Source organism: Rhododendron vialii, chromosome 7a (genome assembly GCF_030253575.1).
Source record: "Rhododendron vialii isolate Sample 1 chromosome 7a, ASM3025357v1".
In the NCBI taxonomy this organism is placed as follows: Eukaryota; Viridiplantae; Streptophyta; class Magnoliopsida; order Ericales; family Ericaceae; genus Rhododendron; species Rhododendron vialii.
Window position 1 is genome coordinate 2,286,327 of NC_080563.1, and position 27,368 is coordinate 2,313,694.

Sequence of the window (27,368 nt, forward strand, 5' to 3'; positions counted from 1 at the left end):
CAAGTTGCCCATGCAAGGGCAACCACTGGAAGTAGTCAAACCAGCGCGCGTGACACTGGAACAAGCGCGCGTGGGTCATGACTGGACTTCCAAGGATTGCTTTGCATGCCTGGGCTCTGAGACATATTCAGAAGTAACTCAGGGGCATTCCAAACCAAATAAATAAGCAATTTAAGCTAAGCTATGGATTTTAACATGCAGGGCAATGAGTTTGGTTTTATCGTATATCACAGTGATCTTATATAACAAAATAAAACTGGAAGTAACTAGCATTCCCATCCCCAGGTGGACTGTCGCGCATTGCTCATGACAAGCGCGCACGGGAGTGAGTCCAGTGTGCGTGGGAAAACCAGTGCACGATTCTTGTAACTCTACTGACCTTAGGGCCAGGATTGGTATTGATTACCAATCTTGGCCCTGTCAGCCCCCCTCTGGGATCAAAATAGTTAACAGCAAGGTATTTATATCTTTGCTTGAGTGATCTAGAAATGGATTGGACGAGGTGGTAGAGCTTGTGAAATGAGTGTATGAAGATAGCAAGAACGATGAGATAGCAGGAGTATTAGGAGTTGTGTAGTCTTTTTGCTTAATTTTTTGTAACCCTTGTAATGGAAGAGTAATGGGGTATTTATAGGGCAAGAGAGGTGCAAGGTGGGTGGAAAACTAGGCTTAGCAACCAGCCAACAAGGGGTGGCCAGCCTTCCTTGGTGGAGAAATAGGCTAACAAGGTGATGAGAGTGGTTGTGAGGGTGGTGCAACCCATGCACATGCAAAACGCTGTTCAGACGACGAAAACGGGGTTCCACAGGTCAGTAAACCCCTGATTATCACAAAAATCCAGCTGAAAAAAGGTGAAAGTGACATGTGTTGACTAGCGCGCGTGGGAGTCAGTTTGACGCGCGAGGGTAGACCAACTCGCGCGCTGGTCAATAGTCAAAGTTTTGACTTTGACCAACACCATGGCAGATGGATCACCGCGCGTGAGTTCCAGTTCAACGCACGATGGTCAAACCTGAGGTCAGGGTTTTGACTTAGGGTTTAGGATAGGCTCCACTTACTCCAAACTCAAACCATTTCATTCTCAAGACTGTTTTCGATCTAATTCATCATCGGGGAAACAAGAAACAGAAAAACGAAATAAATCAATTGGGAGATTCAGATTGGGGTGCCTACAATCTTCTATTACAGTTTTGAAATTAGTCGAGGTACAATGAACTGATGTGGCTATACTAGATGCTAAGTGAATATGACTGTACTGTTTTCATATTATATATAAATGGGATTTTATCGTTGGTAAAAAAAACAACAAAAGGAATTGATGTGAATACTCGCTTGTAAAAACAAGCGAGTAATAAGACAACTGTTACATATATTTACTCCTCAAAAGATTAGAACTCATGAGAAATTTTTGGGTGCCGAGAGGGTATTGCCACGTGGTGCCTGGGCCGTGTGGCACTCCGTCCGAGCTGTCCAAAACAGTCCCTCAAATCCGAGCCGTCCAAAAAGTGTTTTGGACGGCTCGGACGGGTGCCGGGCACCACGTGGCAATACCCTTCCCGTGCCCAAAAATTTCCCAGAACTCAGAGAACAAGGCCAAACGATTTATGGAAACCAAACTTAAGGGAACAAATGACTATACAGAGCAACTTGGTCCTATAAGTTTAGCGACGCAGAAAATCGATTACCATATGGCCACCGGGACAGGCTCTTTTTTTTTCGTGCCCTTAGTCTACCGATTACCATATCGCCGCCAGGATTAGACCCAACTTCAAAGGGGGTGGTGACCGTGAAGTAAAACAAGTTGTACTCAAAACTGCACTTTTCGCACCTGATTGACTGAGAATCTGTATCCATTTTACCCATAATTAATGGATGTTCTCTTCTGTTCGAGAAAATAGAGCAAATGAATCAGCTGATTCATATGGATTCATATGGTTAAGTTTTCTTGAATGGCAAGGAATGACCCGACTATTTGTCCACCGACATCTGGGAATGTTTCGCATCCAGGAAGCGGCCTCACCTTGCCTCTTCGATCAACTTCAACCGGGTACTTCAGTAAGTGCCCCCTCATCTCTGTCACCTCATCGGATTCGAACTGTTTCCAGTTTGCCTCACCCATTGACCTGACCTTTCTCACGCATTCAATACTTTCGGGTCTAGTAAAGCATTCCTCAATGGTTCCAAGATGCTCTGACCACAAAGACATTCTGTATCCATAGATCTGCAAAAGCATACATTCCCCCACAGCAGCTAGTCAGGAAACGAGTCTTGTGTGCATTTGGATAAGGCGCACAGAAAATTGAAACGAGCTCGTGCTGCTTATTGCGTGCTCCTTATTGTAACTGAGATGGGGTTCTAACGTATTTATACCATTTTCAGAATTCCAATAAATCAAATCAATTCATCACTTATGTTCTCATCACATTTTTCACAAATATCAACACCTTTATTATGATAAAAAAAAAACCCTTCATTCGTAATTACTTTATTCTAAAAGATAACTTCGTGCTTTGAAAGCTATGATACCCAAAAGAAATGAAGAGACAAAAATATAAAGAACCCAAGATGAAATGACTTTATATGCCTGCCTTAATTTTTGCACTTGAAGGTGGTTTTAGAAACAGAAAATCTGATGCGTAACAGCATTTCAATTGTCTTCCATGACAGATTCATATGAATAATAGGATGCTTTTGGAGTTGAACAGTTAACGACAGGTCCTAGCAGAAAATGTTTAACTTCTTACTGTTAAGCTACTGCAGTCTTTTTCTAGCACTAGGCAGCCAGGTAAGTACTCTTCTTAAGAAACTGTGGAAACTGACATTTCAAGGACATATCGTACTCGTAATAGTTTCCCTTCCATTTAAGATGCCAGAATTTGTTTCAACGGATGAACATGAATTTATTGATTCATTTTGTTTCCATGATAATGTGCTCCAAAATAAATGAGTAAAGCTCATACATTAATTTAAATGGTTACCTGTCCACGTGGATTAGATGAACTTTTTGCCCAAGTATGATGAGGTTGGTAGGCTCCCATTGCAATCTCTGTGTCTCTGGTGCCCTCCATCGAGCGCTGGTTGATGTTTGCAGACCCCAATATCACAAACTCATCATCCACTATCATGCCTTTTGAATGAACATAAATCATGAATCTTCGGTTTTTCCGGCTCAAAGCCTATAAAACAGGACAAAACGGATCAATTAAATGCATCCTAGATAAAGCATAATGTAGCCATAACTCTAAACACAAGAGAAACCATACTCTATATTTCTTCTCTTTCGTGTACACGTGTGTGTGGGAAAGAAACTAAATGAAGAGTGGATGGAGATAATGATGTATATTTTGAAAGAGACCTCTGTTATGAAATGGTGTATCCGAATATTAGAACAAGTGATGAAATGGCTAAGCGAAATGTTAACTTGGGGACAAGGGGAGAGAGAGAGAGACCTGAGGACTGTTTGCAGGAGCAGAACTTTCTGCACTTGAAGCTGAAAACTCATTGCCTACAACTTCACGGTTGCCAAGACAGTAGAAGTTCAGATAATCTTGTGGTGTGAATGCATCCTCAAGCCCAACCTCCACTAAAGCCTTGTATGTGGTCTCATACATCATTTGCATTGTTTTGTGCTGTACAATCAGCCAGAATGGTAACTCCACATTAAAATGGCCCGTTTGAAAGACAGAGTACTAGAATCTTATAATTTCCCACTGGAAACAAAATAATCGGCTGAAACCAAAAGTAGGAACCATTCTAGCAGCACAAGAAAACCATCCATATCTGAACCTACGTTTGGAAACATGTACACAGATGAGAATAAGATGCGCAAGTGTAATGCAGTGAGTTGAGGTCATAATTGGCCCCTACCTGCCAAAATAATATCCTTTGTGTAGCAGCACCTGTTGGGTTGCCTTCTGGCCACATAGGAATAACGATGTAAACTGAAAACCTCTCATGTGCTCTAATTTTGTCAGCAATTTTAAGGGCTATCTCCATGGGAATCAAATTGTTTGCACCTGCAACAAGGCAATGCACTCACTATCAGTATTAGATGACGAAACATCAAGCATAAGGCTCAGGAAACCAGATGAAGGTTTAACTTTTTAGCAGGCCCAGAACAAACTACACTATAACTGAGCAAACCATCCAGTCTAATATGGGTGGATGCCTGGATGGTCTTCATGTCTGAAAAGACACCCACCCACAGAAATGTTCACTGTTAAGGGGCAGCCCCTTGGTCATCTTCTCTTCTGTCTCTCCTTAAATGGCTGGTTGCCACTCGTACCATTTATAAACTTGGGGAATCGACATATGGTGGTTACAATTATGTTTCACACAATTCATGTCCCAAAACGTAAGCCAGACAGCCATGTCAAACTCAGGGATGATCTTTCTTCTTCTTTTTTCAGTCTAGTTTACTAGGGCATGTCATGCAACATAGATGATAAGCAGCCAAGCAAAACAAAACAAAACATAGACGATAATCTATAGATGTCGGTCGTCATAAAGTGTGCATATAAGAAACACATTAACAGTAATTGTGTCCACTACAAATTTTGCACCCAAACACAAGCTGTTTCATGAGTGACAGGGTACCTCGTACATTTCCTTCACTTGTATATGGCAGATTTAAGTTGTGAAAAAACCTCAAAGATTCCGTTCGTTGTGTACCAGAAGAACACGTTCTGAACGTAAGATAAAGTTTCTTACCTAAGTCTTTGTTGGAGGTCCAATTGTAAGAAGACCCTATGAAATACTGATTTTCAATATAGATGTAATGTTGAGCAGCACGAATAGCCTTTACATATGCTGTATGTATGCTCATGTCAATAAGAACATTCTCACCACACATCAAGTTCTGTTATAGAATCAATCAATTAATGAGTTTCAAATAACCAAAGCCAATAGAAAATCAGTAAAAAGTTAACTTGCCTTGCTAATAGCTTCCTTGGGATCATTTGGAAATTTTCTAACTGAATTTGAATCAATAGAACGAAAAATCTGCACAAACATGACCATACATTGTTAAACACCAAGATAACCAAAAAAGTTCAATTCTGACTGGTGCTTTTATACATCCATAATTACTACTCGATATGTATGCATAAAAATTTACCTGGACATGCCAACCCTCAGGATCATTCTCACTTACGCAAGGAGTATCAATCACCCCAGCTATGTCAGGCATCCTATCTATTCGGAGTAAACAATCATCATAAGACATCTTCAGCTTTTTTATGCCATGGGGTTTAGAAGCCTTCAACCAGCGCTCCTCAAAGTTTGTCAGAACATCATATGCTGCCGGACCATCAATTTTACAGTGCAAGTCATGCCATGGTTCTCTTGGACAGCCAGCAACATTTCCCTATTCGGTTATAACATTTACACATACACAAGAAAACATTCATCGGTCAGGAAAAGATTGGAAGACCATTATAGAATGGCATCCTCATGCTTTGGCTAGGTGTCATAGAGCTATCGTGTTCACTCAAGAAATTAGACCTCTGCAATCACCCAAAAAAAAGAAGGAAGAAGAAGGAGACACGAAAAACTAACGGTAATTTTCTGAACAGCATCTAGGGCCTTGTTCCTTACTAGGGCCTTGTTCCTTACTCGACACAAAAGAGATATACATAATTGGAATACATGACTGATACAGTTTTGAAGATGCTTGCCAGTGGGAACAACACAACAAAATTGATACAAAACGCTAATGACTTACCATGTAGGTGGGGTTGTGATAGTCATCTGAATGCACGGTATGTAGTGTCCTAAATATAGGATGCTGTGGAGTATCATATCGGCCATCACATAAATCCAGTCCCCCAAGAAAAGCTATAATTTTTCTTCTATTATTGCCCATGACAGCATCCACAATTACAGTTTTCTGATGGTGTGTGTAGATTATTCCGACTTCCTGATCAGAAAGAGTAAGGACATTACGTCCAATCCAAAATATTCTGATGAAAGTATGATAAAGCATAGACTGGAGCAAATGTACTAGCAAACAGGTCATGAGAATATTAGAGACAAGATAAATAGGATCCATTGATGATTTGCAAAATTCAGCATTTCTACAGCAAAAGGAATTATTTCACATATTACCCTTTGCCTAATCCAACTCTGCTTTTTTCCTGCTGTACGGGGGGACAAAGTAAAGCATGACTGAGGGAGAAAAAGTAAAGCATTTGGCATAAAGCATGAAAGAAGACACCATAAAAACAAAAAAAAAGGGCCAATTATTTCACATATTACCCTTTGCCTAATCCAACTGTGCTTTTTTCCCGCTGCACGGGGACAAAGTAGCACATGCACTGAAGAATGCTTGAAAAATTCGCGAGTTTCTTCATCATGGGTATGCATGAGTCCATCCTGCATTTTCAAGTTTTAGTGCTAAAAAATAGGATAATCAAAAATGTTCTTTCAGGGAGTGGTGTGAAATAAAAACAACCTAAACTCACGATCCCTTGACAGATTCAGGTGCATTAAAATATCAAGATCCAGTCAACAATTCCAACTGCAGAACAGAATGCAGACAAAAATGGAGTACAATAAACAAAGAATGCTGCGTGTATATGTCAGGATGTCAACTCACCCAACAGCTCAGTTCTTAGGCCTGTACGAATTTTGCAGCTGTTGATTAGTCCAGTGATACGGTATCAAAATAAAATAGTTAAAACCAACTTGATGAAGTTTTGGTTCAAATGTGTTTTGCTCCACAGTACTAATGATATCACCAATTGGATGATTGCCTTCGCTACATGCATAGCAGAAGCCAAAAGAGAAATCAACTCGAGTCTCAGATGTACCATACATTACAATCTAACAATTGAGGTCTTCTTTCATGCTTTATGCCAACATAATTCATGGTTTTGTGTGTGTTTTCAGTTAAGATACAAATTGCAACCTCCTCTTTATGCTGTTCTAGCTTTGACCCACAAAACAAATTCAACGAACAAATCACATACCACTGACCCTAAATGATCGTATGTAATAACAACAACTTGACCTTGTAATTGGATACAACGTAAACTACTTACTGTTTTGTAGCCCAGGATGCTCCTTGAAGTAGGGTCATCCCACACAAGCAGTAGCACTCTCACTCCTTCCTGTGACTTTGACTTCAAAAGATCTCCCAGAGTGTAAACTGCTGCATCATCGGCATCCCTAACCAGTCTCACTTGGTGCCATACTGACCAACCAGTAATATAAACCAAACGCCGCGCCTGGCGTATTGCATCAAAAATGTCGTGCCAGCATTTTCCTTGAACGTAGTGCATCCCACGGTCAAGGTTTAAATTAGGAAAGAAATCATCTGGTACATGCGCGTCTTGATAAAGAGTAACTGTTCCACCTCTCCTAAGGGGGAAATATGTGCCAGGAACCCCAAAATAATCAGGACCAGCTCCAACACCATGATGATAAATGCCCGAGTTATCAATATCTATTGGTATGTACTGAATTGAGAGACTCAAAAGAGCTCCAGGCTTACAGGGCTTTCCATTGCTACTAAGAATAGGATACAATCCCTGGACTTTTGCCCCAGAGAATATTTGTTCCACTGGAATCGCCACAACTCCCATGAGCTGCGACCCTACAACATCACTCTTAACAAGAAAGTGCACTTCAGCAGCATAATGTGCAACGGGAACATAAAACTGTTGCATCCAAGCAGCGTCTTCACTATTACTTATTGCATAAGTCCTCCCAATCACAGCACCCGAAACGGAAATGGAGACATACGGATCGCTAGTAATCTTATGATTTATGGTCCCTTCAATCTTGCTGCTCACATTCCCCGGTAGTTTGCTAAACATCTCTCCTAAAGTTTTATGGAACATGTCCATGTTTGGAAGGTTCTTGGCCTCATGCACCCAAATATCTAAATTCCCATGTAAGAGCAAAACTTTTAACGACCCTTTAGAAGTTGAAAATGGCACAACTTGCAAACTTTGACTATGTGGGGAATCAAGAAATGAGCTTGAATGGGATAAAGTAGGATGAGATGGAGAATCAACAGGACCCGAATGAGATGCATCCCATTTACCCGAAACTGAAGTATTGTAATTCCCGCACAAATCCCCTTCGGTTTCATACTTTGCACTCTGACTATGCAATACCATAGGAGAACTTGACACTGAATGTGCTGCCGGTGCTGGAAGCGAAGCAGGGACAGATCCGGCATTATCAGATATATGGACATTAGATAATAAATCATCAATGGGTGGGTACATGGGAGTCTTCTCCCCGTAATTATCACAATTGTTACTATCTTGATGGTGTTGGCTGGAGAAACTACTGGCGCGAGATGGAGCATTAGAGTAGCTTTCTGATGGCGAAAAGGGTTGATGATGGTGGTGGGGTGAACCGTATTGGAAACCACCCTGGCGTTGGAAGCTCGGTTGACTCGAGGGAATTGCTGTTTGGGGAGGTGGGTAAGTTTGGTACGGTGGATAAGGATGTTGTGGGGAAGAATGTGAAGGTGGGGGATAGCTATAGTCTAAGGGGCCTGAATGGGAAGGTGAGGGTGGAAGATTTGGTGGTGGGTATTGATAGTAAAGACGGCCTGAATGAGAAGTATTGTAATAGGAGGAGGAAGAGGGAGGGGGAGGGTAGCCAGAAGGTGGGTAGGGTGCAGAATTGGGAATTGGGTATGGAGGTGGAACATGAGGGTATCCATAGCCAGTGTTATATGGGGATGAAGATGAAGGATTGTTGTGATTGTCCATATGATGTACAATATAGTAGGAGTATTAGGGTTCTACACATGCATGTGAATTGGTATAGGATTCTACAATATGCATATGAATTGGTAGCTAAATTTCTCTACAACAAACAGAACATACCAGAAAGCTGTGGTTTCTTTACAACACAACAAACACAAGGCCTGTGTTTGCTACGGGAGGAACGTGGCTGGGACTGTGGATAATCTCAATCTCAGTTGGGAATGGGGAATTCGAGATGTTATTTTTTTGTAGTGGCTAGCTTTCCTGCTGAAGCTTGGTCTGTCTGTTGTAGTTTGTTTTGGTTGTTTTGTTGTTGGCTTTGGGGATAACAATGTTAACTTTGAATGACAGGTAGAGCCACAGTGGCTAGTTGATCTGTGGGGGGTAAAGTAGAGTAATTAAAACACAACTCCAAAAACAGTTGCGTCCCTAATTATTGGACGGACACGGATTTACATACATCGAACAACTTCCGATACAACTGTATTTTAAAGATGTGTTCATACGCTCTATATACTAGCATGCAGTAATTTCTTTTTTTTTTTGGTATATTTTTCTTGTCGGTGAGATGGAGAATCTCTCTCTCTCTCACACACACACACTTACTCCACCGATTCATCTCTCTCCAAGTCATACCTATTTCCTTTATTTTCAATCCACACAATTAATGGGTTCTCTCCAATCCGACACAAAGTGAAGTCTAACTCCCACTTCCCAAAAAATGGTTGTAATTTGAAAGCAAACGACGAACACGCAGCGAAGCTACTCGGCCGGAGAGAAACGTCCTTTCATACGGAAGTTGAGATTAGTTCTTGGTGACTTTCAAGCCTTCCTACAGAACCACTAGTTTTCCTAGTTCCATCCACGGCGACCGTGTTTTTCTTTCTTGTTTGTAATTACCCCTGATTTCGCTGATAAAATAAAATAAAATATCCCTAGTTTCATCGGTTCTGCATTTTTGTCTCTGATTGGGAACATGAATCAGGCCGGGCCCAGGGCTATTAGATTGGTAGATTGTTAGCCCCTTGTGACCCAACCTTTGGAGTCGGTAAGACGTGTCTAGAATCTTGTCACTAATTTTGTACCTTTGTCACCAGCTTTTCATGTTATGTGATGGTTTGTTTGTAGGTTTTTATTTATTTATTTATTTATTCGGATGAAATCGGTGTAATTATTTTTTATGACTTTTAATGAAACGTGTTTTTTCAAATAAAAAGAAAGAAGTTCGGAACATGTGCCATCAATTATGTATCACAATTACAATGGGATCGCTAGTTCATACGGAGCTTTCTCTGAATTTAAATTAGGTTGTTACCCATAGAAGGTGATTGATCCTTCCATACCAATGTGCCTGTAAATTGATCAGACGCTGTCCAAAAGAAGTGTGCGGGTTTACTAGTATTCTGTGTGATATTAAATAGATTAAATTCTTTTTACCTTAAATGGAAAACCAATAGCACTATTGCCATTTGTGAGCTCCATCGTGCATTCATTACAATAATCAGAACCGTTCATCATGTAGGACCCGTAATTGTATTTCAGTTTGTAAAATGAACGGACATGAATAGTTTGACTTTAAAGAATCAAACAGCCCATTATACAAACCGAAATTCAATTTTTAATATGTCTACTGATGTTTGACAAAACTGATTTTTTTGCATGGAGATACTACATTATGAGTCCAAAAAAATGGACGATTCAGATTACTATAATAAACGCACGATAGAACCCACAAGAAGCAACGAAAATCAATGAGTGGCGAAAATCATGGATTTTCCTCCGGAAATAATTTAATCTCATTACCGGTGTCTTTCTATGACTTGATTCTTCAATGGACAACTTCGTTTTTTCCACTTTTTTTTTTGGGTAAAAAAAGAATCATATATACATGCAAAAAGATAAATATATTGATCTCATACTTTTGTGCATACATAATAATAAGGTAACAAAAGTAAATTCAACAAAAGTGATTAGGTTTTTTTTTTTTTTTTTTTTTTGTAAGGGTTTGGGAGACTTACGTAGGAGTACACATTAGATACTTGAGAGGATGGGAAGATGGAGAAGAGGAGCTTTGGAATATAAAGCTCGATAGTCAGATGTTCATGACACTGCAAGTACGTCTTCTCGTGTGTGTGTTTTTATAGTCAATCTCATTGTTTCTGGGTATCATATCCAACCACGTGGCGTTTCTGCGGTTCGGAAGCACATAAAAATAAAAATGGGAGACCACATCCAGTGAAAATGGCCAAGTACATTCATCAAAACATACCACTTTCCACATATTAATATGCGCGAAATTTTCGGGAAGCCAAAAGATTAGAACTCAGAGAAGAGGCCAAACGATTAAAGGAAACCAAACTTAAGGGAACAAATGACTGTACATTGCAACTTGGTACTAGTATAAGTTTAGCAACACAGAAAATCGATTACCATATGGCCGCCAGGATTGGAACGAACTTCAAAGGGGGTGATGACCATGAAGCAAAATACAAGTCGTACTCAAAACTGCACTTTTCACACTAGATTGACTGAGAATCGGTATTCGTATCCATTGTTACCCTTCTTAATTAATGGATGTTAAAAAATAGCTACTGAAGGTAAGTAGAATCAGCTGATTCAAATGGATTTATATGGTTAAGTTTTCCTGAATGGCAAGGAATGATCCGACTATTTGTCCACCGACATCAGGGAAAGTTTCGCATCCAGGAAGCGGCCTCACCTTGCCTTTCCGATCAACATCAACCGGGTACTTCATTAAGTGCCCCCTCATCTCTGTCACCTCATCGGATTCGAATTGTTTCCAGTTTGCCTCACCCATTGACCGGACCTTTCTCACGCATTCAATACTTTCGGGTCTAGTAAAGCATTCCTCAATGGTTCCAAGATGCTCTGCCCACAAAGACATTCTGTATCCGTAGATCTGCAAAAGGATACATTTCCCCCGTAGCAGCTAATCAGGAAACGAAGTCTTGGTGTGTGCACTTGGATGATGCACACAGAAGATTTAAACGAGCTTGTGCTGCTTATTGTAATTTGTAACTGACATGGGGTTCTAACCCATTTATAGTGTTTTCAGAATTCCAAGAAATGACATCAAATCATCAATTATGTTCTCATCTCATTCACAATTATCCAACCCCTTTATCTGTAATTACATTGCTCTAAAAGATAATTTTGTGCATTGAAAGCTATGAGACCCAAAAGAAATGGAGAGGAGAAAATATATCGAACCCAAAATGAAATCACTTGATATGCCTACCTTATATTTTTTGCACTTGAAGATGGTTTCAGAAACAGAAAATCTGATGCATAACAGCATTTCAAATGTCTTTCATTACAGATTCATGTGAATAATATGATGCTTTTAAAGTTGAACAGTTAACGACAGGTTCTAGCAGAAAATGTATCTCTTCTTAATGTTAAGCTAAATTACTGTGGTCTTTCTAGCACTAGGCAGCCAGGTAAGTACTAGAAACTACAGAAAAAGGACACCTCAAGTACATATTGTACTCGTAATAGCTTCCCTTCCCATTAAAATGCAAGAATTTGTTTCGATGATGTGAACAAGAAATTACTGATTAATTTTGTTTCCATGAATAATGTGCTCTAAAGTAAATGTGAAAAAAGCTCATACTAATGTGTATTTAAATGGTTACCTGTCCATGTGGATTAGATGATTTTTTTGCCCAAGTATGATGAGGTTGGTAGGCTCCCATTGCAATCTCCGTGTCTCTGGTGCCCTCCATCGAGCGCTGGTTTATATTTGCAGACCCCAATATCACAAACTCATCATCCACTATCATGCCTTTCGAATGAACATAAATCATGAATCTTCGGTATTTCCGGCTCAATGCCTAAAACAGGACAAAACAGATGAATTAAATGCATCCTAGATAAAGCATCATGTAGCCATAACTCTAAACTCAAGAGCAACCATTATTGATAATTCTTCTCTCTTTCATGTACACGTGTGTGGGTGGTGGATGAAGAGTAGAAGGAAATAATGACAGTATATATTTTTTGAAAGAGACCTCTGTTATGACCTGGCGTTTCTGAATATTAGAACAAGTGATGAAATGACTGAGCAAAATGTCAATTTAGGGACAAGGGGAGAGAGAAACCTGAGGACTGTTTGCAGGAGCAGAACTTTCTGCACTTGAAGCTGACATTTCATCGCCTACAACTTCACGGTTGCCAAGACAGTAGAAATTCAGATAATCTTGTGGTGTGAATGCATCCTCAAGCCCAACCTCCACTAAAGCCTTGTATATGGTTTCATACATCATTTGCATTGTTTTGTTCTGTACAATCAGCCAGAATGGTAACTCCACATTAAAATGGCCATTTCGAAAGGCAGAGTGGAAACAAAATAATTGGCCGAAACCAAAAGTAGGAACAATTCTAGCAGCAAAAGAAAACCATCCATATCTGAAGCTACGTTTGGAAACATGTACAAAGATGATAATAAGATGTGCAAGTGTAATGCAGTGAGTTGAGGTCATAATTGGCCCCTACCTGCCAAAATAATATCCTTTGTGTAGCAGCACCTGTTGGATTGCCTTCTGGCCACATAGGAATAACAATATAAGCTGAAAACCTCTCATGTGCTCTAATTTTGTCAGCAATTTTAAGGGCTATCTCCATGGGAATCAAATTGTTTGCACCTGCAACAAGGCAATAAGCTCACAATCAGTATCGGATGAAGAAATGTCAAGCATAAGGATCAGGAAAATGAGGGTTCAAGTTTTTAGTAGGCCCAGAACAAACTACACTATAACTGAGCAAACCAGCTAGTCTAACATGGGTGAATGGTCTTCATGTCCGAAAAGACACCCACCCATAGAAATGTTTACTGCTAGGGGCCAGGGGCGAGCCCCTAGTTCATCTTTTCTTCTGTCTCTCCAAATTGCTTGGGGGACCAATCTGAAACCTCTCATTTCACATATATGGCTGTTGGCCACTCATACCATTTATAAACTTGGGGAATGAGCATATAGCAGGTACAATTATGTTTCGCACAATTCATGTCCCAAAACGTAAGCCAGATAGCCATGTCAAATTCAGGGCTCATCTTTCTTCTTTTATAGCCTAGTTTACGAGGACAAGTGATGCAACACAGATGATAAGCCATAGATGTCTGTCATCACAAAGTGTGCATATGAGAAACACATTAACCGTAATTGTGTCCACCACAAATTTTGCACCGTAACACAAGTTGTGTCATAAGTGACAGGGTACTTCGTACATTTCCTTCACTTAAGATTCTGTTCTTTGTGTATCAGAAGAGCATGCTCTGAAGGTAAGAGAATGAAAGTTTCTTACCTAAGTCCTTGTGGGAGCTCCAATTGTAAGAAGACCCTATGAAATACTGATTTTCAATATAGATGTAATGTTGAGCAGCACGAATAGCCTTTACATACGCTGTATGTATGCTCATGTCGATAAGAACATTCTTCCCACACATCAAGTTCTGTTAGAGTATGAATCAATCAATGAATTTCAAATAACCAGAGCCAGTGAGCCACAAACAAAAATTATGAAAAAGTTTAACTTACCTTGCTAATAGCTTCTTTGGGATCATTAGGAAATTTTCTAACTGAATTTGAATCAATAGAACGGAAAATCTGCACATACATGACCATACATTGTTAAACACCAAGACAACCAAAATAGTCCAATTCTGACTGATGGCTTTATACATACATAATTGTTCGACATGTATGCATGAAAGTTTACCTGGACATGCCAACCCTCAGGATCATTCTCACTTACGCAAGGAGTATCAATCACCCCAGCTATGTCAGGCATCCTATCAATTCTGAGTAAAGAATCATCATAAGACATCTTCAGCTTTTTAATGCCATGGGGTTTAGAAGCCTTCAACCAGCGCTCCTCAAAGTTTGTCAGAACATCATATGCAGCCGGACCATCAATTTTACAGTGCAAGTCATGCCATGGTTCTCTTGGACAGCCAGCAACATTTCCCTATTAGGTTATAACATTTACACATATGCAAGAAGACATTCATCAGTCAGGAAAAGATTGTAAGACCATTATAGAATGGCAACCTCATGCTTTGGCTAGATATCATAGTGGTACCATGTTCACTCAAGAAAGTAGACCTCTGCAATCACCCAAAAAGAAGAAGGAAGAAAAAAGAGACACGAAAAACTAACGGTAATTTGCTGAAAGGCATCTACCACATTGTAAAATGTTGTGGTGAAGGCTACCAACTATGTCCTTGTTCCTTACTCGACACAAAAGAGATATACATAATCGGAGTACATGACTGATACAGTTTTGAAAATGCTCCGCCAGTGGGAACAACACAATTACATTGATACAAAATACTAAGGACTTACCGTGTAAGTGGGGTTGTGATAGTCATCTGAATGCACTGTATGTAGTGTCCTAAAGATTGGATGCTGTGGAGTATCATATCGGCCATCACATAAATCCAGTCCCCCAAGAAAAGCTATAATTTTTCTTCTGTTATTGCCAGCGTCAGCATCCACAATTACAGTTTTCTGATGGTGCGTGTAGATTGTTCCGACTTCCTGATCAGAAAAAGTAAGAACAATACGTCCAATCCCAAATATTCTAATTAAAGTACGATGAAGCATAGATAGATAGACTGAAGCAAATATACTAGCACACAGGTCATGCAAATATTAGAGACCAGATAAATAGGATCCAATGATGATTTGCAAATTCAGCATTTTTACAGCAAAAGGAACTTAAAGATGGATGTAAAATAGAAGTATCACTGTGGGGGGGGGGGGGGGGGGGGGGGGGGTGTGGGTTGGGGGAAAGTAAAGCATGAAAGAAGACACCAACAACAAAAAACAGGAACAAGAAAAAAATGGGCCATTTTTTTTTTTCCACATATTACCCTCTGCTTGACCCAACTGTGCTTCTTTCCTGCTGTGCGGGGACAAAGTAGCACTTGCACTGATGAATGCTTGAAAAATCGGCGAGTTTCTTCATCATGTGTTTGCATGACTCCATCCTGCATATTTCCAGTTTTAGTGCTAAAAAATAGGATAATTGTGTGACACTATTACAAACTTCTATTTCAGGGAGTGGCGTGAAAGAAAACATCGGAAACTCAGGATCCCTTGACAAATTCAGGCGCATTAAAGCATATCAAGATCAAGCCAACAACTCCAAACAGAGAACAGAATGTACACAAGAATCATTGCAGACAAAGGATGCTGCGTGTATCTGTCATGATGTCAACTCAAACCAAAAGCTCTGTTATTAGGCCTATAAGAATTTAGCAGCTGTTGATTAGTCCAGTGATACAGTCTCAACATAAAATAGTTGAAACCAACTTGATAAAGTTTTGATTAAAATGTGTTTTGCTCCACAGTACTTATTATATCACCAATTCGACGATTGCCTTCGCTATATGCATAGGGGAAGCCAAAAGAGAAATCAACTCAGAGTCTCAAATGTACCATACATTACAATCTACTAATCAATGTTTGAGGAAGCTAATTTGAATGAGTCTTGAGTAACAAACTAGGCAAAAAACCTAATTCATGGGTTGTGTGTGTTTTCACTTTAGATACAAATTGCACCTCCTGTTTATGCTGTTCTAGCTTTGACACACCAAAAAAATACAACAAACACATCACATACCACTGACCCTAAATGACCTTATGCTATAACAACTTGATCTTGTAATTGGATACAGCATAAATTACTTACTGTTTTGTAGCCCAGGATGCTCCTTGAAGTAGGGTCATCCCACACAAGCAGTAGCACTCTCACTCCTTCCTGTGACTTTGACTTCAAAAGATCTCCCAGAGTGTAAACTGCTGCATTATCTGCATCCCTAACCAGTCTTACTTGGTGCCATACTGACCAACCAGTAATATAAACCAAACGCCGTGCCTGGCGTATTGCATCAAAAATGTCGCGCCAGCACTTTCCTTGAACGTAGTGCATCCCACGGTCAAGCTCTAAATTAGGAACGAAATCATCTGGTACATGTGCGTCTTGATAAAGAGTAACTGTTCCACCTCTCCTAAGGGGGAAATATGTGCCAGGAACCCCAAAATAATCAGGACCAGCTCCAACACCATAACGATAAATGCCCCAGTTATCAATATCTATTGGTGTGTACTGAATTGAGAGACTCAAAACAGCTCCAGGCTTACAGGGCTTCCCATTGCCAGTAAGAATCGGATAGAGTCCCTGGACTTTTGCCCCCGAGTATATTTGTTCCACTGGAATCGCCACAACTCCCATAAGCTGTGACCCTACAACATCACTGTCTTTAACAAGAAAGTGCACTTCAGCCGCAGAATGTGCAACGGGAACGTAAAACCGTTGCATCCAAACAGGGTCTTCACTATTACTAATCACATAAGTCCTCCCAATCACAGCACTCGAAATGGAAATGGAGACATAAGGATCACTAGTGATCCTATGATTCATGGTCCCTTCAATTTTGCTGCTCACATTCCCCGGTAATTTGCCAAACATATCTCCTATAGTTTTATGGAACATGTCCATGTTTGGAAGGTTCTTGGCCTCGTACACCATAATATCTAAGTTCCCATGTAAGAGCAAAACTTTTAAGGACCCCTTAGAAGTTGAAAATGGCACAACCTGCAAACTTTGACTATGTGGGGAATCAAGAAATGAGCTTGAATGGGATAAAGTAGGATGAGAAGGGGAATCCATCGGACCCGAATGAGATGCATCCCATTTACCCGAAAATGAAGTATTGAAATTCCCGTACAAATTCCCTTGGGTTTCGTACTTCGCACTTTGAGAATGCAATAAAGAATTTGACACTGAAGGAGCTGCCGGTGCTGGAGGCGATGCAGCAACAGATCCGGCATTATCCGATATGTGGACATTAGATAATAAATCGTCAATGGGGGGGTACATGTGGGTCTTCTCCCCGGAATTATCATAATTATCACTATACCCACTTGTATACCCACTTGCAACGGATGACATACTATCCTGGCGGTGTTGGCTGGAGAAACTACTGGCACGAGACGGAACATTAGAGTAGCTTTCTGACGGCAGATAGGGTTGATGATGGTGGTGGGGTGAATCATATTGGAAACCACCCTGGCGTTGGAAGCTTGGTTGACTTGAGGGAATGGCTGTTTGGGGAGGCGGGTATGTTTGGTATGGTGGACAAGGATGCTGTGGGGAAGAATGTGAAGGTGGGGGATAGCTATAGTCTAAAGGGCCTGAATGGAAAGTTGGGGGTGGAAGATTTGGTGGTGGGTATTGATAGTAAAGAGGGCCTGAATGAGAAGTATTGTAATAGGAGGAGGGAGGGGGAGGGTAAGCAGAAGGTGGGTATGGTGCAGAATTGGGAATTGGGTATGGAGGTGGAACATGAGGGTATCCATAGCCAGTATCATATGGGTATGAGGATGAAGGCTGGTTATAATTGTCCATATGATTTGCAATTATAGTGTTAGGGTTCTACGCATGCATATGAATTGGTACTGGGTTCTACAACATGCATATGAATTGGTAGATAAATACAGATTTGGTTTCTCTACGACAAACAGAAGATATCAGAAGGGTGTGGTTTCTTTACAACAAACAGAAGATATCAGAAAGGGTTTTTTTTTTTTTTTTTAACAACAACCCAGATTTTATTAGGTTACAAAAACATTCACACACACAGAGAGAGGGAGATAGAGAACAAGTCAAACGGGTTTATTTACCAGTTTAATTGAACAGAGGAAAATTGAGCTTGAATCATGAGAAGCTAACGAGAGAGAGAGCCTTCACAGGATGAATTTTTTTGAAGGTGATAGATTCAATAACCCGCGAATCAGGAAAGATGATCAAGAAAATGGAGAGAGAGAGGGTCCCGGGAAATCTTGGGCGTGTAAAAGTAGAGGGAGATGGGTCTGGAGTCCTTTCTTTATTGGGTGGTGACGTGAGAAACGTAATTTCCCAAATTTCAACTCAATACGAAAGGGAAGAGCTGTTAAAGTCATATGGCTGATAATTCCGTTTGCCACGTGTCATTCGCTGGCATCATGAAAAAGGTGTAAAATTATTGGTTGGTGAGTTGTGACCTTCCCTTGTTTGGGTCCCACTGATTTTGTTGTTTAACCAGAAAAGGTCACACTAGGTCGGACTGGTACAAGATTCCAGTGAAGGTTCTAAAATAGGTGGACAGCTCAACCTACCCATGGAACTGTTTTAGGACAATTTTTTTTAATAACTCACGTGTCTAGTCTGGGTGTTTAAGGACATTTTCAAACACGATGCCACCATTTTGTTTTTAGGCATTGCCTCGTTCGAGAGGGAGAGTGTGAGAGTCCAGTTACTATTAATTTAAGATTAATCTTTTGAGCCACATGGTTAGGTTAAAGATAAGAAGGTCAGTTGGCGCGAGTCGTTACAGAGAGAGTTTAATTGAAGCTATTGCTCGTTACGGAAACTTTTGATATCATGTTGTTGTAAATAAACGAGTAGAACAAGCTTTTAACAAGCAAACCCTAGCTCAAACTAGATAGCTTGGTTGATTTATCAGCCTTACTTGTGGGATTATGGTCTTGGAAGATTTTTTTGGAAATCAAGGGTGCTAAATACATACTTTCACAGTGAGATATGCCACTACAAAATACTGCATCAATGGTGCTACACAAAGGTGGGGACCTGTCCTGGCAGAGTGATTATTCCATGCTCCAGGAGCATTGCTCCACAGGGGCTCAACACTGCATACTTCTGTGAGCTCCACATTACTCCAAGAGCATAAAATAATTTCACGCCATGACACCCCCACATTACAACCTGGTTCCGTAGCTAATATCGTTACGGTAGTCTCTGAGTAATTGACAGCATCTCCAAATTGTGTAACCAAATTGCTACACAATTTGTACCTGTGTACTGATGTGTATACAAACATACATACTTATTGTTCCTTCACTTTCTTTCACTAATATTTTGATCTGGCCTACTAATCTTCTGGACTATCATGAACAACAATAGGGCTCCTCACAATGTGCCTTGAGCTTCTCCATATAAGTGAACCTGATCTCATTTCCATGCCCTTTATTGTCTTAGCCTTCACCTCAACCATGAAGCTCCTCTTTTCCAAGGCACGAGAGAACGAGAGACTCATGGGCTTAACTGTAATTTCAACTCCTTGGGGAGCTCTAATGGTGGCATTGTAGATGGACTGGGAAGGGCCAACATTAGTGACTATCCGTCTGAAAACACCTACGGTTGGCTGTTGATCACTCTTTAAGGTAAGTTGCATGGTTGGATAGTTGATAGCGTCGCTGCCAACTCCGGGAAGCAGAGCTGAGCAATTTATGAATTTTGAGCCGGCTAGAACTGCTATGGACGATCCGGGGTAGCCCTCGTGGCATAGGAATTGGATGTAGGACATCTCGTCCATGTCGTAGACTAGGCCTGGGCTCAGTGCCTTGGTTGGGTTCACTTGACCAGCACCGTAGGCGAATTCTGCCTCTTTGTTCACCCTTGAGCTCATAGGTGTTGCTTTGATGAGAATTTCAAGAAAGGTTTAGCCACGATGAAAAAAAAAAACGTTGAAAGGGTAAAAAGGAATGCCAAAAAAATGGAGTAAATTACAAGTTGCATGGTTTGATATATATGTTAATTTTCTACTAAATGTTACTCAAGAAGAGAGGGTTGGTTGATTTTACCGGTGATCATTATGGCTGATTTTATTGCTGCGGGAGACCAATTTGGCCGGAATGATTTGACATAGGCCGCGACCCCAGCAACGTGAGGGCATGCCATAGAAGTCCCAGACATGAGTGTAAATTTGGAATGCATGGTATCGCCTTTCAACCCGGTAAGAGACTTTATAGGAGTATATGATGCTAAAATGTCTATGCCTGGAGCTGCAATGTCAGGCTGTTCCAATAATGTTAGTCACAAAAAAAAAAAACGAGTTCAGTAAACAAAGTGCTTGGCCTCTTGGTTAGGGGTCAAGATGTTGATCCACATAATTATGTGTACCTTGAGTAGGTGTTCAGATCTTGGATTTGGACCACGAGACGAAAATGAAGCAACGAATGGGGCTTTGATTTGAACTTCCTGGGACTTGTATATCATTGCCGATGGTGATCTAAATTTCTCAAGAAAATCAGTTATTTGTTCTTTGAAGAAGCCATCATTACTCATCAGTCTCTTCCAGAAAAGCTACTGACTTAAGAACGCTTAACAGAAAAGTGTTCAAAATGCAGCGTGCCAACAGCATTGCATTCAATCGGGCAGAGTGCAGTCCCGATCTAGATAAACGCTCTCGACACTTCTCTGGAAAACTTCAGGGGTCTTAGTACCCCATTTGTTTCGAGTGAAAACGTTTTCTTTGGAAAAGTCATTTGTTCCATGTTTGGTCGTAATATGAAATTGCTTCCGGGCAGAGACTTTCTATCGTTCATTTAGCTTAAAAACACCATTTTGTTACCTTGAGGAGTTGATGTATTCGCTGACAGTTTCGCCTACAGCAGTATTCACCATGGTTGCTGGTGCCATATAAATTTGGGCAGCATCCAGAAATTGTTCACTTTCAATGATGGCGCCAACACCACCAAACCCTTTCACAACAGAATCAGCACCCCAAATTCCTAGCTTGCAGAGCACAAGTTTTCCCTTCACCTTGCGAGGATCCATCGACTCTTGAAAACAGAACCTTGAAAATATACCGAAATGGAGTTAATCCTTCAATCGATTCACCATGCATTTCTCGAATGCTCAATAATCATTTAACACAGACCAAGATCCTTTTCATTTCTTGCAGGAAATGGAGATTTTCAATTCAAAAGCATAACGTTATAAAACGTCCATCAAGATTGATACAAAGATCGTCTATTTGGATCGTTAACAGCCATCGATCTTGGAATGTACATTTCCATTTCCCGCCTGAAACGGAGGGGAGCCGGATCCTGTAGATTCATTAGTACCTTGCATTGTCCATGCTTTCAGAATTTTTGGCCACCCCATCCCCACTGACTAGAGGGTACGGCTTTTGCTTTGGGTCAAATAGGCTCACCCCGATCCCCTGCACGCATAACAGAACTGTCGGTTCACCGTGTAAATATCCACCTAACTCTAATTTTACTCCTAGACATTGAACTTCCGTATGGCAGTGCCGTTACTTCGGTTCGTTAAAATTTTCCAGACTGACCTTTTTTCCAGGGAATGTTTTTCTGTTAGCAGTGTGTTTATATATAAGTCAAGTGTTTCTGTCATCACTGCATTCTGTTAAATTTAGTATCTTTAGCCTATGTCAGAGAGAGTCAAGAGAGAGATGAAAAAGAAAGCACTTACAGATATGGTTTTGCCACTTCCCAACACAACTTTGCTCCTAAACTCCCTATCAATGCCACTAGCAGCAACAGTAAACATCCACGGCGCGTTATTCGACACCGTACCCGCACGGGGTCCGTCGTTTCCAGCAGATGCAACAGTGATGATCCCATTCTTCATGGCGTGAAACGACGCGATCGCTATGGAGTCCGTGACATAGTCACCGGAGACCCCACCGATGGATATGGAGATCACATCGACACCATCGTGAATAGCAGCATCGAAGGCAGCCAGAATGTCCATGTCCGAGCAACCAGAGCTGGCCCAGCACACCTTGTACATGGCTACCCTGGCAGAAGGCACTGCCCCACGGGCAGTCCCTGTTGCTAGCCCGTAGAGGTTTGCATTTGGGACTAGATTTCCAGCTAGGGTTGAGGATGTGTGCGTCCCATGGCCATCCACATCTGTGGGTGATAGTATGTCATTTGGGTCTAAATTGCCATCCAGTTTGAAGTATCTGGCTCCTATGAGCTTCCTTTGATCAAGAATACCAACAGCAAGGTAGCCATGCAAAGAAAAATCGACATAAGTTATGTTCTTTGAAAAACTAAGAGCCTACAAACCAGAAAAATTATAGAGAAAATTGGGTATTTCGTGCGGACATAAAATAAGATGGTGTCAAGGGTTGGCTTGATACTATAAGTAGCAAGTACAGGAGCTCACTCTAAAGAGCTAGCCAAGGAGATAGCAACTCGGTTTTACGACTCTTACTTATGCGTAAAGTCATCTGTGTAGGCTTCCAACGTGGGATCAGTTTGCTACAAAGTTTAGCTTAAATCATCAGAGGTTGTTTCCAAAATCCAACTGTATTAGTATTATGGAGGGGTGTACAAAGTTTATTTGACGTTGATAACAGTTTGCTTTTGAGGAAAACCTGTTAAAACAATCTTCTAACCAGAACAGCAGCAATTTGGAGGGGTGTACAAAGTTCATGTGATGTCAATAACAGTTTGCTTTCGAGGAAAACCTGTTAAAAACAATCTTCTTACTGGTACAGCAATTTGTGACCGAAAAGACCATGATTACTGAAGAAACTGCGTCAAGGTATGTCGTTCAAGTTCATGAATCATGCACACTAATATATGCCAAAATTCAAAAGAGAACGCGGGTTAGGATGGTTTTCCACTCTGTGTGGACATAAAAATCAATAGCACGGTGCTTTGACCCTAGGTTTTTCCTTTTTTACCACTAGTTCATTAGTGCGGTAGAAAGGATCGATAACGATGGAGTATGAAAAGGACATGAACGAACTTGTTGCATCCTGAGAAATTGGCAAAGTGGCCGCAGGTTCCTTTCCATTTAGCAGGTGGAGGTCCTAATCCATTGTCTGCAAAGCTCTCAGACTCTGGAGTTATCCCTACCAAAAACAGCATCATGGTTATCTTTCGTTACAACAAAAAACAACCACTTGTTACCAAGTGAATGTTAAAATAAATTCTCGAACCTGTGTCTAATAGCCCCACAATGATGTTGCTCTCCCTTTTTACGTTTCTTCGTGCCGTCTGAGGTAACCCAATGAATTCCCAAGACTTTGTGGTGTGCAGCTTGTGATACCGGTTAGGGTAAACCGAAAGCACACCGTCCATGCCTGAACAAAATTTCAAACAGACATGATTGGAATCGTCATCGCATCCTGTTTTCTGCCTTTGCATTCCGAAAAGCAAGGAAAACCAGTTTGAATAACTGTTTACGAAAACTATTTTTGGTTAGATGTTTCCGAAATTAATGAAAACGACGTGTGAGTTTGAACTTTTCATCGTTGCGTTTCCAAAAACCAAAAGAGAAACACAGAAGATGAAAGGAAGAGAGAAAGAAAGAAAGAAAAAGCAGTTCCAAAAACACACGTACTCGATAACTCGTTGGCTTCATCTTCATCCAGCTTTGCTGCAAACGCATTGAAGCTTCTGTTGTAGCTATAGACAAGTGACTCCTCGGCATCAAGATCACTGTCTCAATCAAGAAACCGATACGTTTATCGAATAATACACGCACCATGCCACGGAGACTTCTTGCATGAATGCATACAATATATATACACACATGAGTAGAACAAAGTAACAGAAGCTAAACTAACCTTCCCTTCAAAGTTGAGAGGAGATTAATATGCGATTGGAATACAGATTCTACCTCATCCGGTTGATCCCTCAAGAAAGCAATGTAGAATTCCTGAAATTCACTTGATCAAATTATTTGCCATTAAAAACTACACCTATCACACTCAAGAGGTAATTAAGCAAAGCTAAGTACCGAAACCTTCTGAGTGTCTCCGTTTACAGCGACAAGACTGATCAGTGTAAGGAAAAGATGAGAAAAAAATATAAGAGAAAGGACGTATGGCTCTCTTCGCGACATTTTTTTGCAGTACGAAAGGTTCGGGTTTACATTTGTTGAATTGAGCTATCCATCTGCTGCTTATACTCCTTTTCTATAAATAGCAAGAACCCCACCAAACACTGAATTAGAAGGAACAAGAAGGATATCTTTAGCACAAAAACAGGTTTAGCTTCTTAGCTGTGAAGATATATCAAATATCCACACAATTTTGGTTGTTTTGTACTCTTGGGCTAAAGATAAGTATGGCTCACGACTACTTTTACTTCTCTTTGGAGGAAGAGGGAAACTTTGTGCACCATTTGGATGTTCTGTGTCTTATTAAAGCTCTGTTTGGATGGTGCAATTTGGGGGATAAATTATATGGTCCTTGGCCTAACAAACATGGGGGCATCATAAATGTCTCTGATCATTGGATCAGTTAACTTACTTTTCTAAAAGATTAACCTCTTTTCAGTGTTTATAGTTAACAATTTAGAGTCACACACCATGATAGGAATGTTGCTTGTTAACTAGGCATCATGTTGTTTAGTGGTGATCAGAAAGTAAGAATTTATTACATTAGATATTCTAAATTTGAGTGGTCATCCACCAATTTAGACCGTTCCAATTGCATTTGAATACCAACATATACGTGTTCGCGAACACGTATACATGTTTATGTGAGCACTATTGACACATTCAATGTTTTTCGTTTAACAACCACCGCAGCAGTAAGAGTACCCATGTAATCCATCCGCCATCGATGAGGTATGGGCGGGGGCACAAAGTTGGCAGCTCCACCACAAAAGTTTGCATCCCTAAAAGTTGAGGAACTCAATGGACTTTGTATTACGGAACCATGCCCCCCAAATCAAAGCCGAAAGACATTAGAGAAGGCAGACATAGAGGTACTTGATTCAATTTATGTGCTCGTTACCTTGCTTCCTTCCTTCATTCATACCCAGTGCAGTGCATCATCAATGCACAATATCAATGTTTCTTTAACCTATATCGAATGATTCTAGAATGTTACTATGTCCCAGTATCTGATTAAAGAAGTGGCTTTTAAACAAAGAGGGAATTACGTCATGAAACCCTTTTGCTTTAATTCTAATACAAGTCATCCTCCTCCTCCTCCTCTTCTTCTTCTTCTTTTTTTTTTTTCTGACTGCAAGGACAGAAAAAAAAAGAGGTAAATTTTCGTAGTCGTCCTTCTAGTTTTACGGTTGTCTCAATTTCGTCCCTCTAGTTTCAATTGTCTCAATTTCGTCCCTGTAGTTTGTTTTATGTTCTAAATTGGTAAAATCGTTAACACCGTTAATGAAACTAACGGAAAAAATATGATTAAAAAATTAAGTGTTCCAATTTTCAATCCAATTGAACCGGTGAAAAGATTTTATTTTTTTGATCATTTTATCCTAGATGGTCGTAATGAATTTTTGGCTCTAAGGCCTTTCAACGAGCACCCGAAGACTCGTTATTTAGTTTCAGGGCTCTCTTAGGGTACTCATTGAAAGACCTAAGAGCCAAAAATCCATTATGACCATCTAGGATAAAATGATCAAAAAAATAAGATCTTTGCACCGGTTCAATCGGATTGAAAATTGGAGCACTTAATTTTTTAATTATATTTTTTCCGTTAGTTTTATTAACAGTGTTAACGATTTTACCAATTTGGAACGTAAAACAAACTACAGGGACGAAATTGAGACCATTGAAACTAGAGGAACGAAATTGAGACAACCATAAAACTAAAGGGACCACTACAAAAATTTGCCAAAAAAAAAAAGAGCTGAAAGTTCGCTAAAGAGAACTTTTTATTTATTTATTTATTTTTATACCAAATGATTTTGGTGTGATTTAACAAAAGCAAATCGCTTTGTTGGCTTTCAGGTGTAGTAGTTCTTGATTTGAGATCTTACCTTTTCGCTTGTGAAAATTTCCAAATAGTAACAATTTTGATACCAAGAATTTAAGAAAACATCAAATGATAGTTTTTTTTTTAGAACGCGAAACATATCATATATTGAATAAAACATAGTACAAGTGCGCGCTCAATGTACACTACTGGGCGGAAAAATACAGAAAAATGCTAGTGAATGAGTTTTCCACCAAAAATGAGAAAAAGGAATATCATTGGGATTAAGAGCAAAAACAGCTAATGACCTCTCGAGTTCTTTTTGTTGACTGGCATGTCTTTTTTTTTTTTTTTGGGTAAGTTCTTTTCGTTTTCAGTTTCTTTCAATCAAAAGTGTACAAACACAACTTTAAAATACAACTACGGATAGTACTACGTACGTCTGGAGCTGTTCGATGCACCGATAAGTTCAGAAAACTAGCATGCCTTTTGAACTTCTCAGGGTCTTCTTCCTCCCACTGCGGAGTTGATTGTTTACTCGTACAATGATGGAGTATTGATCTTTACGTTGCAATATTTTAGCGAAACAATACTGGCAGAAGTCATGTTCATTACTAGTAGTAGTATTTAAGAAGAGGAACAAAAAAAAGCGGTAATTTTTTGGATGGTTCCAATCTTCAAATGTTAAAATGTTTTTGATTAAAAAAAAAGAGTACTAAACTTAGCTTCATTTGGTATCTAGCAAGTGATGGTAAACTCAAATCTATGCATAAATTTGAGTAAAAGCTCCGTTCATGGCAAATATATAAATTTGAGGAGTACAAAATAGCCTTTTAAAAATTGAGTAAAGGTTAGTCTCTCATAATTGGGTAAAAAACTTGAGTAAAACTTGATTTAGTATAAGTTTGAATAAAAGAGAAGAGGGAGGTTTAGGAGGGTTTTACTCAAATTTTGGGTTAAATAAAGAAAGGTAAGGACCGGAGATGCTCTTATTATGGGGGCATTTCTAGTCCAACCGAGACAAATTTTATTGTCATCCACCAAACATAGCAAAGGAAACACTATCTCTCCTGAAAATAAGAGAAACATATAGATAATTGGCAAAATAAGAAGGTAAGAATTTTCCATTCTTT

The 27,368-nt window shown here is 40.1% G+C and overlaps 3 protein-coding genes and 1 non-coding gene across 7 annotated transcripts; all 4 read right to left on the reverse strand.

The window, feature by feature from the left end:
• Nucleotides 1-1,237: 1,237 nt before the first annotated feature.
• Nucleotides 1,238-9,089, reverse strand: LOC131332440 (phospholipase D gamma 1-like). Of its 3 annotated transcripts, XM_058366659.1 has the most exons (10): nucleotides 7,041-9,085; nucleotides 6,256-6,372; nucleotides 5,723-5,917; nucleotides 5,117-5,365; nucleotides 4,933-5,001; nucleotides 4,711-4,858; nucleotides 3,868-4,016; nucleotides 3,450-3,629; nucleotides 2,979-3,176; nucleotides 1,238-2,221 (listed from the first exon to the last, which is right to left on the reverse strand). In XM_058366659.1, the coding sequence occupies exons 1-10, from the start codon at nucleotides 8,727-8,729 to the stop codon at nucleotides 1,928-1,930; spliced, it is 3,288 nt and encodes a 1,095-aa protein (XP_058222642.1). In that variant the 5' UTR covers nucleotides 8,730-9,085; the 3' UTR covers nucleotides 1,238-1,927. The 3 variants fall into 3 exon arrangements, with proteins under 3 accessions (XP_058222642.1, XP_058222643.1, XP_058222644.1); XM_058366660.1 differs by lacking the exon at nucleotides 6,256-6,372 and having other exon boundaries at nucleotides 7,041-9,086; XM_058366661.1 differs by lacking the exons at nucleotides 1,238-2,221; nucleotides 2,979-3,176 and having other exon boundaries at nucleotides 3,606-3,786; nucleotides 7,041-9,089.
• Nucleotides 9,090-11,069: 1,980 nt separating this feature from the next.
• LOC131332262 (phospholipase D gamma 1-like) lies at nucleotides 11,070-18,673 on the reverse strand. Its single transcript, XM_058366389.1, has 10 exons — nucleotides 16,440-18,673; nucleotides 15,619-15,735; nucleotides 15,089-15,283; nucleotides 14,463-14,711; nucleotides 14,282-14,350; nucleotides 14,049-14,196; nucleotides 13,242-13,390; nucleotides 12,848-13,027; nucleotides 12,383-12,580; nucleotides 11,070-11,646 (listed from the first exon to the last, which is right to left on the reverse strand). The coding sequence occupies exons 1-10, from the start codon at nucleotides 18,156-18,158 to the stop codon at nucleotides 11,353-11,355; spliced, it is 3,318 nt and encodes a 1,105-aa protein (XP_058222372.1). The 5' UTR covers nucleotides 18,159-18,673; the 3' UTR covers nucleotides 11,070-11,352.
• Nucleotides 18,674-19,268: 595 nt separating this feature from the next.
• LOC131334108 (subtilisin-like protease SBT4.14) lies at nucleotides 19,269-24,690 on the reverse strand. Of its 2 annotated transcripts, none has more exons than XM_058368985.1 (11): nucleotides 24,318-24,690; nucleotides 24,139-24,230; nucleotides 23,913-24,010; nucleotides 23,509-23,652; nucleotides 23,316-23,421; nucleotides 22,026-22,539; nucleotides 21,659-21,756; nucleotides 21,163-21,387; nucleotides 20,712-20,820; nucleotides 20,393-20,606; nucleotides 19,269-20,225 (listed from the first exon to the last, which is right to left on the reverse strand). In XM_058368985.1, the coding sequence occupies exons 1-11, from the start codon at nucleotides 24,414-24,416 to the stop codon at nucleotides 19,681-19,683; spliced, it is 2,244 nt and encodes a 747-aa protein (XP_058224968.1). In that variant the 5' UTR covers nucleotides 24,417-24,690; the 3' UTR covers nucleotides 19,269-19,680. The 2 variants fall into 2 exon arrangements, with proteins under 2 accessions (XP_058224968.1, XP_058224967.1); XM_058368984.1 differs by having other exon boundaries at nucleotides 24,312-24,689.
• A 529-nt stretch (nucleotides 24,691-25,219) lies between these two features.
• LOC131334945 (small nucleolar RNA snoR100) lies at nucleotides 25,220-25,330 on the reverse strand. The gene has a single exon (XR_009202346.1). It is a non-coding gene; the product is annotated as a small nucleolar RNA snoR100 (small nucleolar RNA).
• Nucleotides 25,331-27,368: the final 2,038 nt, after the last annotated feature.

Coding starts and splice junctions, on each gene's coding strand:
- LOC131332440 (XM_058366659.1), bottom strand. CDS start 8,729: ATGGACAATCACAACAATCCTTCATCTTCATCCCCATATAACACTGGC. Junction 6,373..7,040: donor GCATCCTGGGCTACAAAACA/GTAAGTAGTTTA, acceptor TTGAAAATGCAG/GATGGACTCATGCATACCCA. Junction 2,222..2,978: donor CATCTAATCCACGTGGACAG/GTAACCATTTAA, acceptor ATGCTTTTGCAG/ATCTATGGATACAGAATGTC.
- LOC131332262 (XM_058366389.1), bottom strand. CDS start 18,158: ATGGACAATTATAACCAGCCTTCATCCTCATACCCATATGATACTGGC. Junction 14,712..15,088: donor ATCACAACCCCACTTACACG/GTAAGTCCTTAG, acceptor ATAACCTAATAG/GGAAATGTTGCTGGCTGTCC. Junction 12,581..12,847: donor CTCCTGCAAACAGTCCTCAG/GTTTCTCTCTCC, acceptor GTCCTGTTTTAG/GCATTGAGCCGGAAATACCG.
- LOC131334108 (XM_058368984.1), bottom strand. CDS start 24,416: ATGTCGCGAAGAGAGCCATACGTCCTTTCTCTTATATTTTTTTCTCAT. Junction 20,821..21,162: donor GAATACATCAACTCCTCAAG/GTAACAAAATGG, acceptor TGAGAAATTTAG/ATCACCATCGGCAATGATAT. Junction 20,226..20,392: donor ATCAGCCATAATGATCACCG/GTAAAATCAACC, acceptor TTCTCATCAAAG/CAACACCTATGAGCTCAAGG.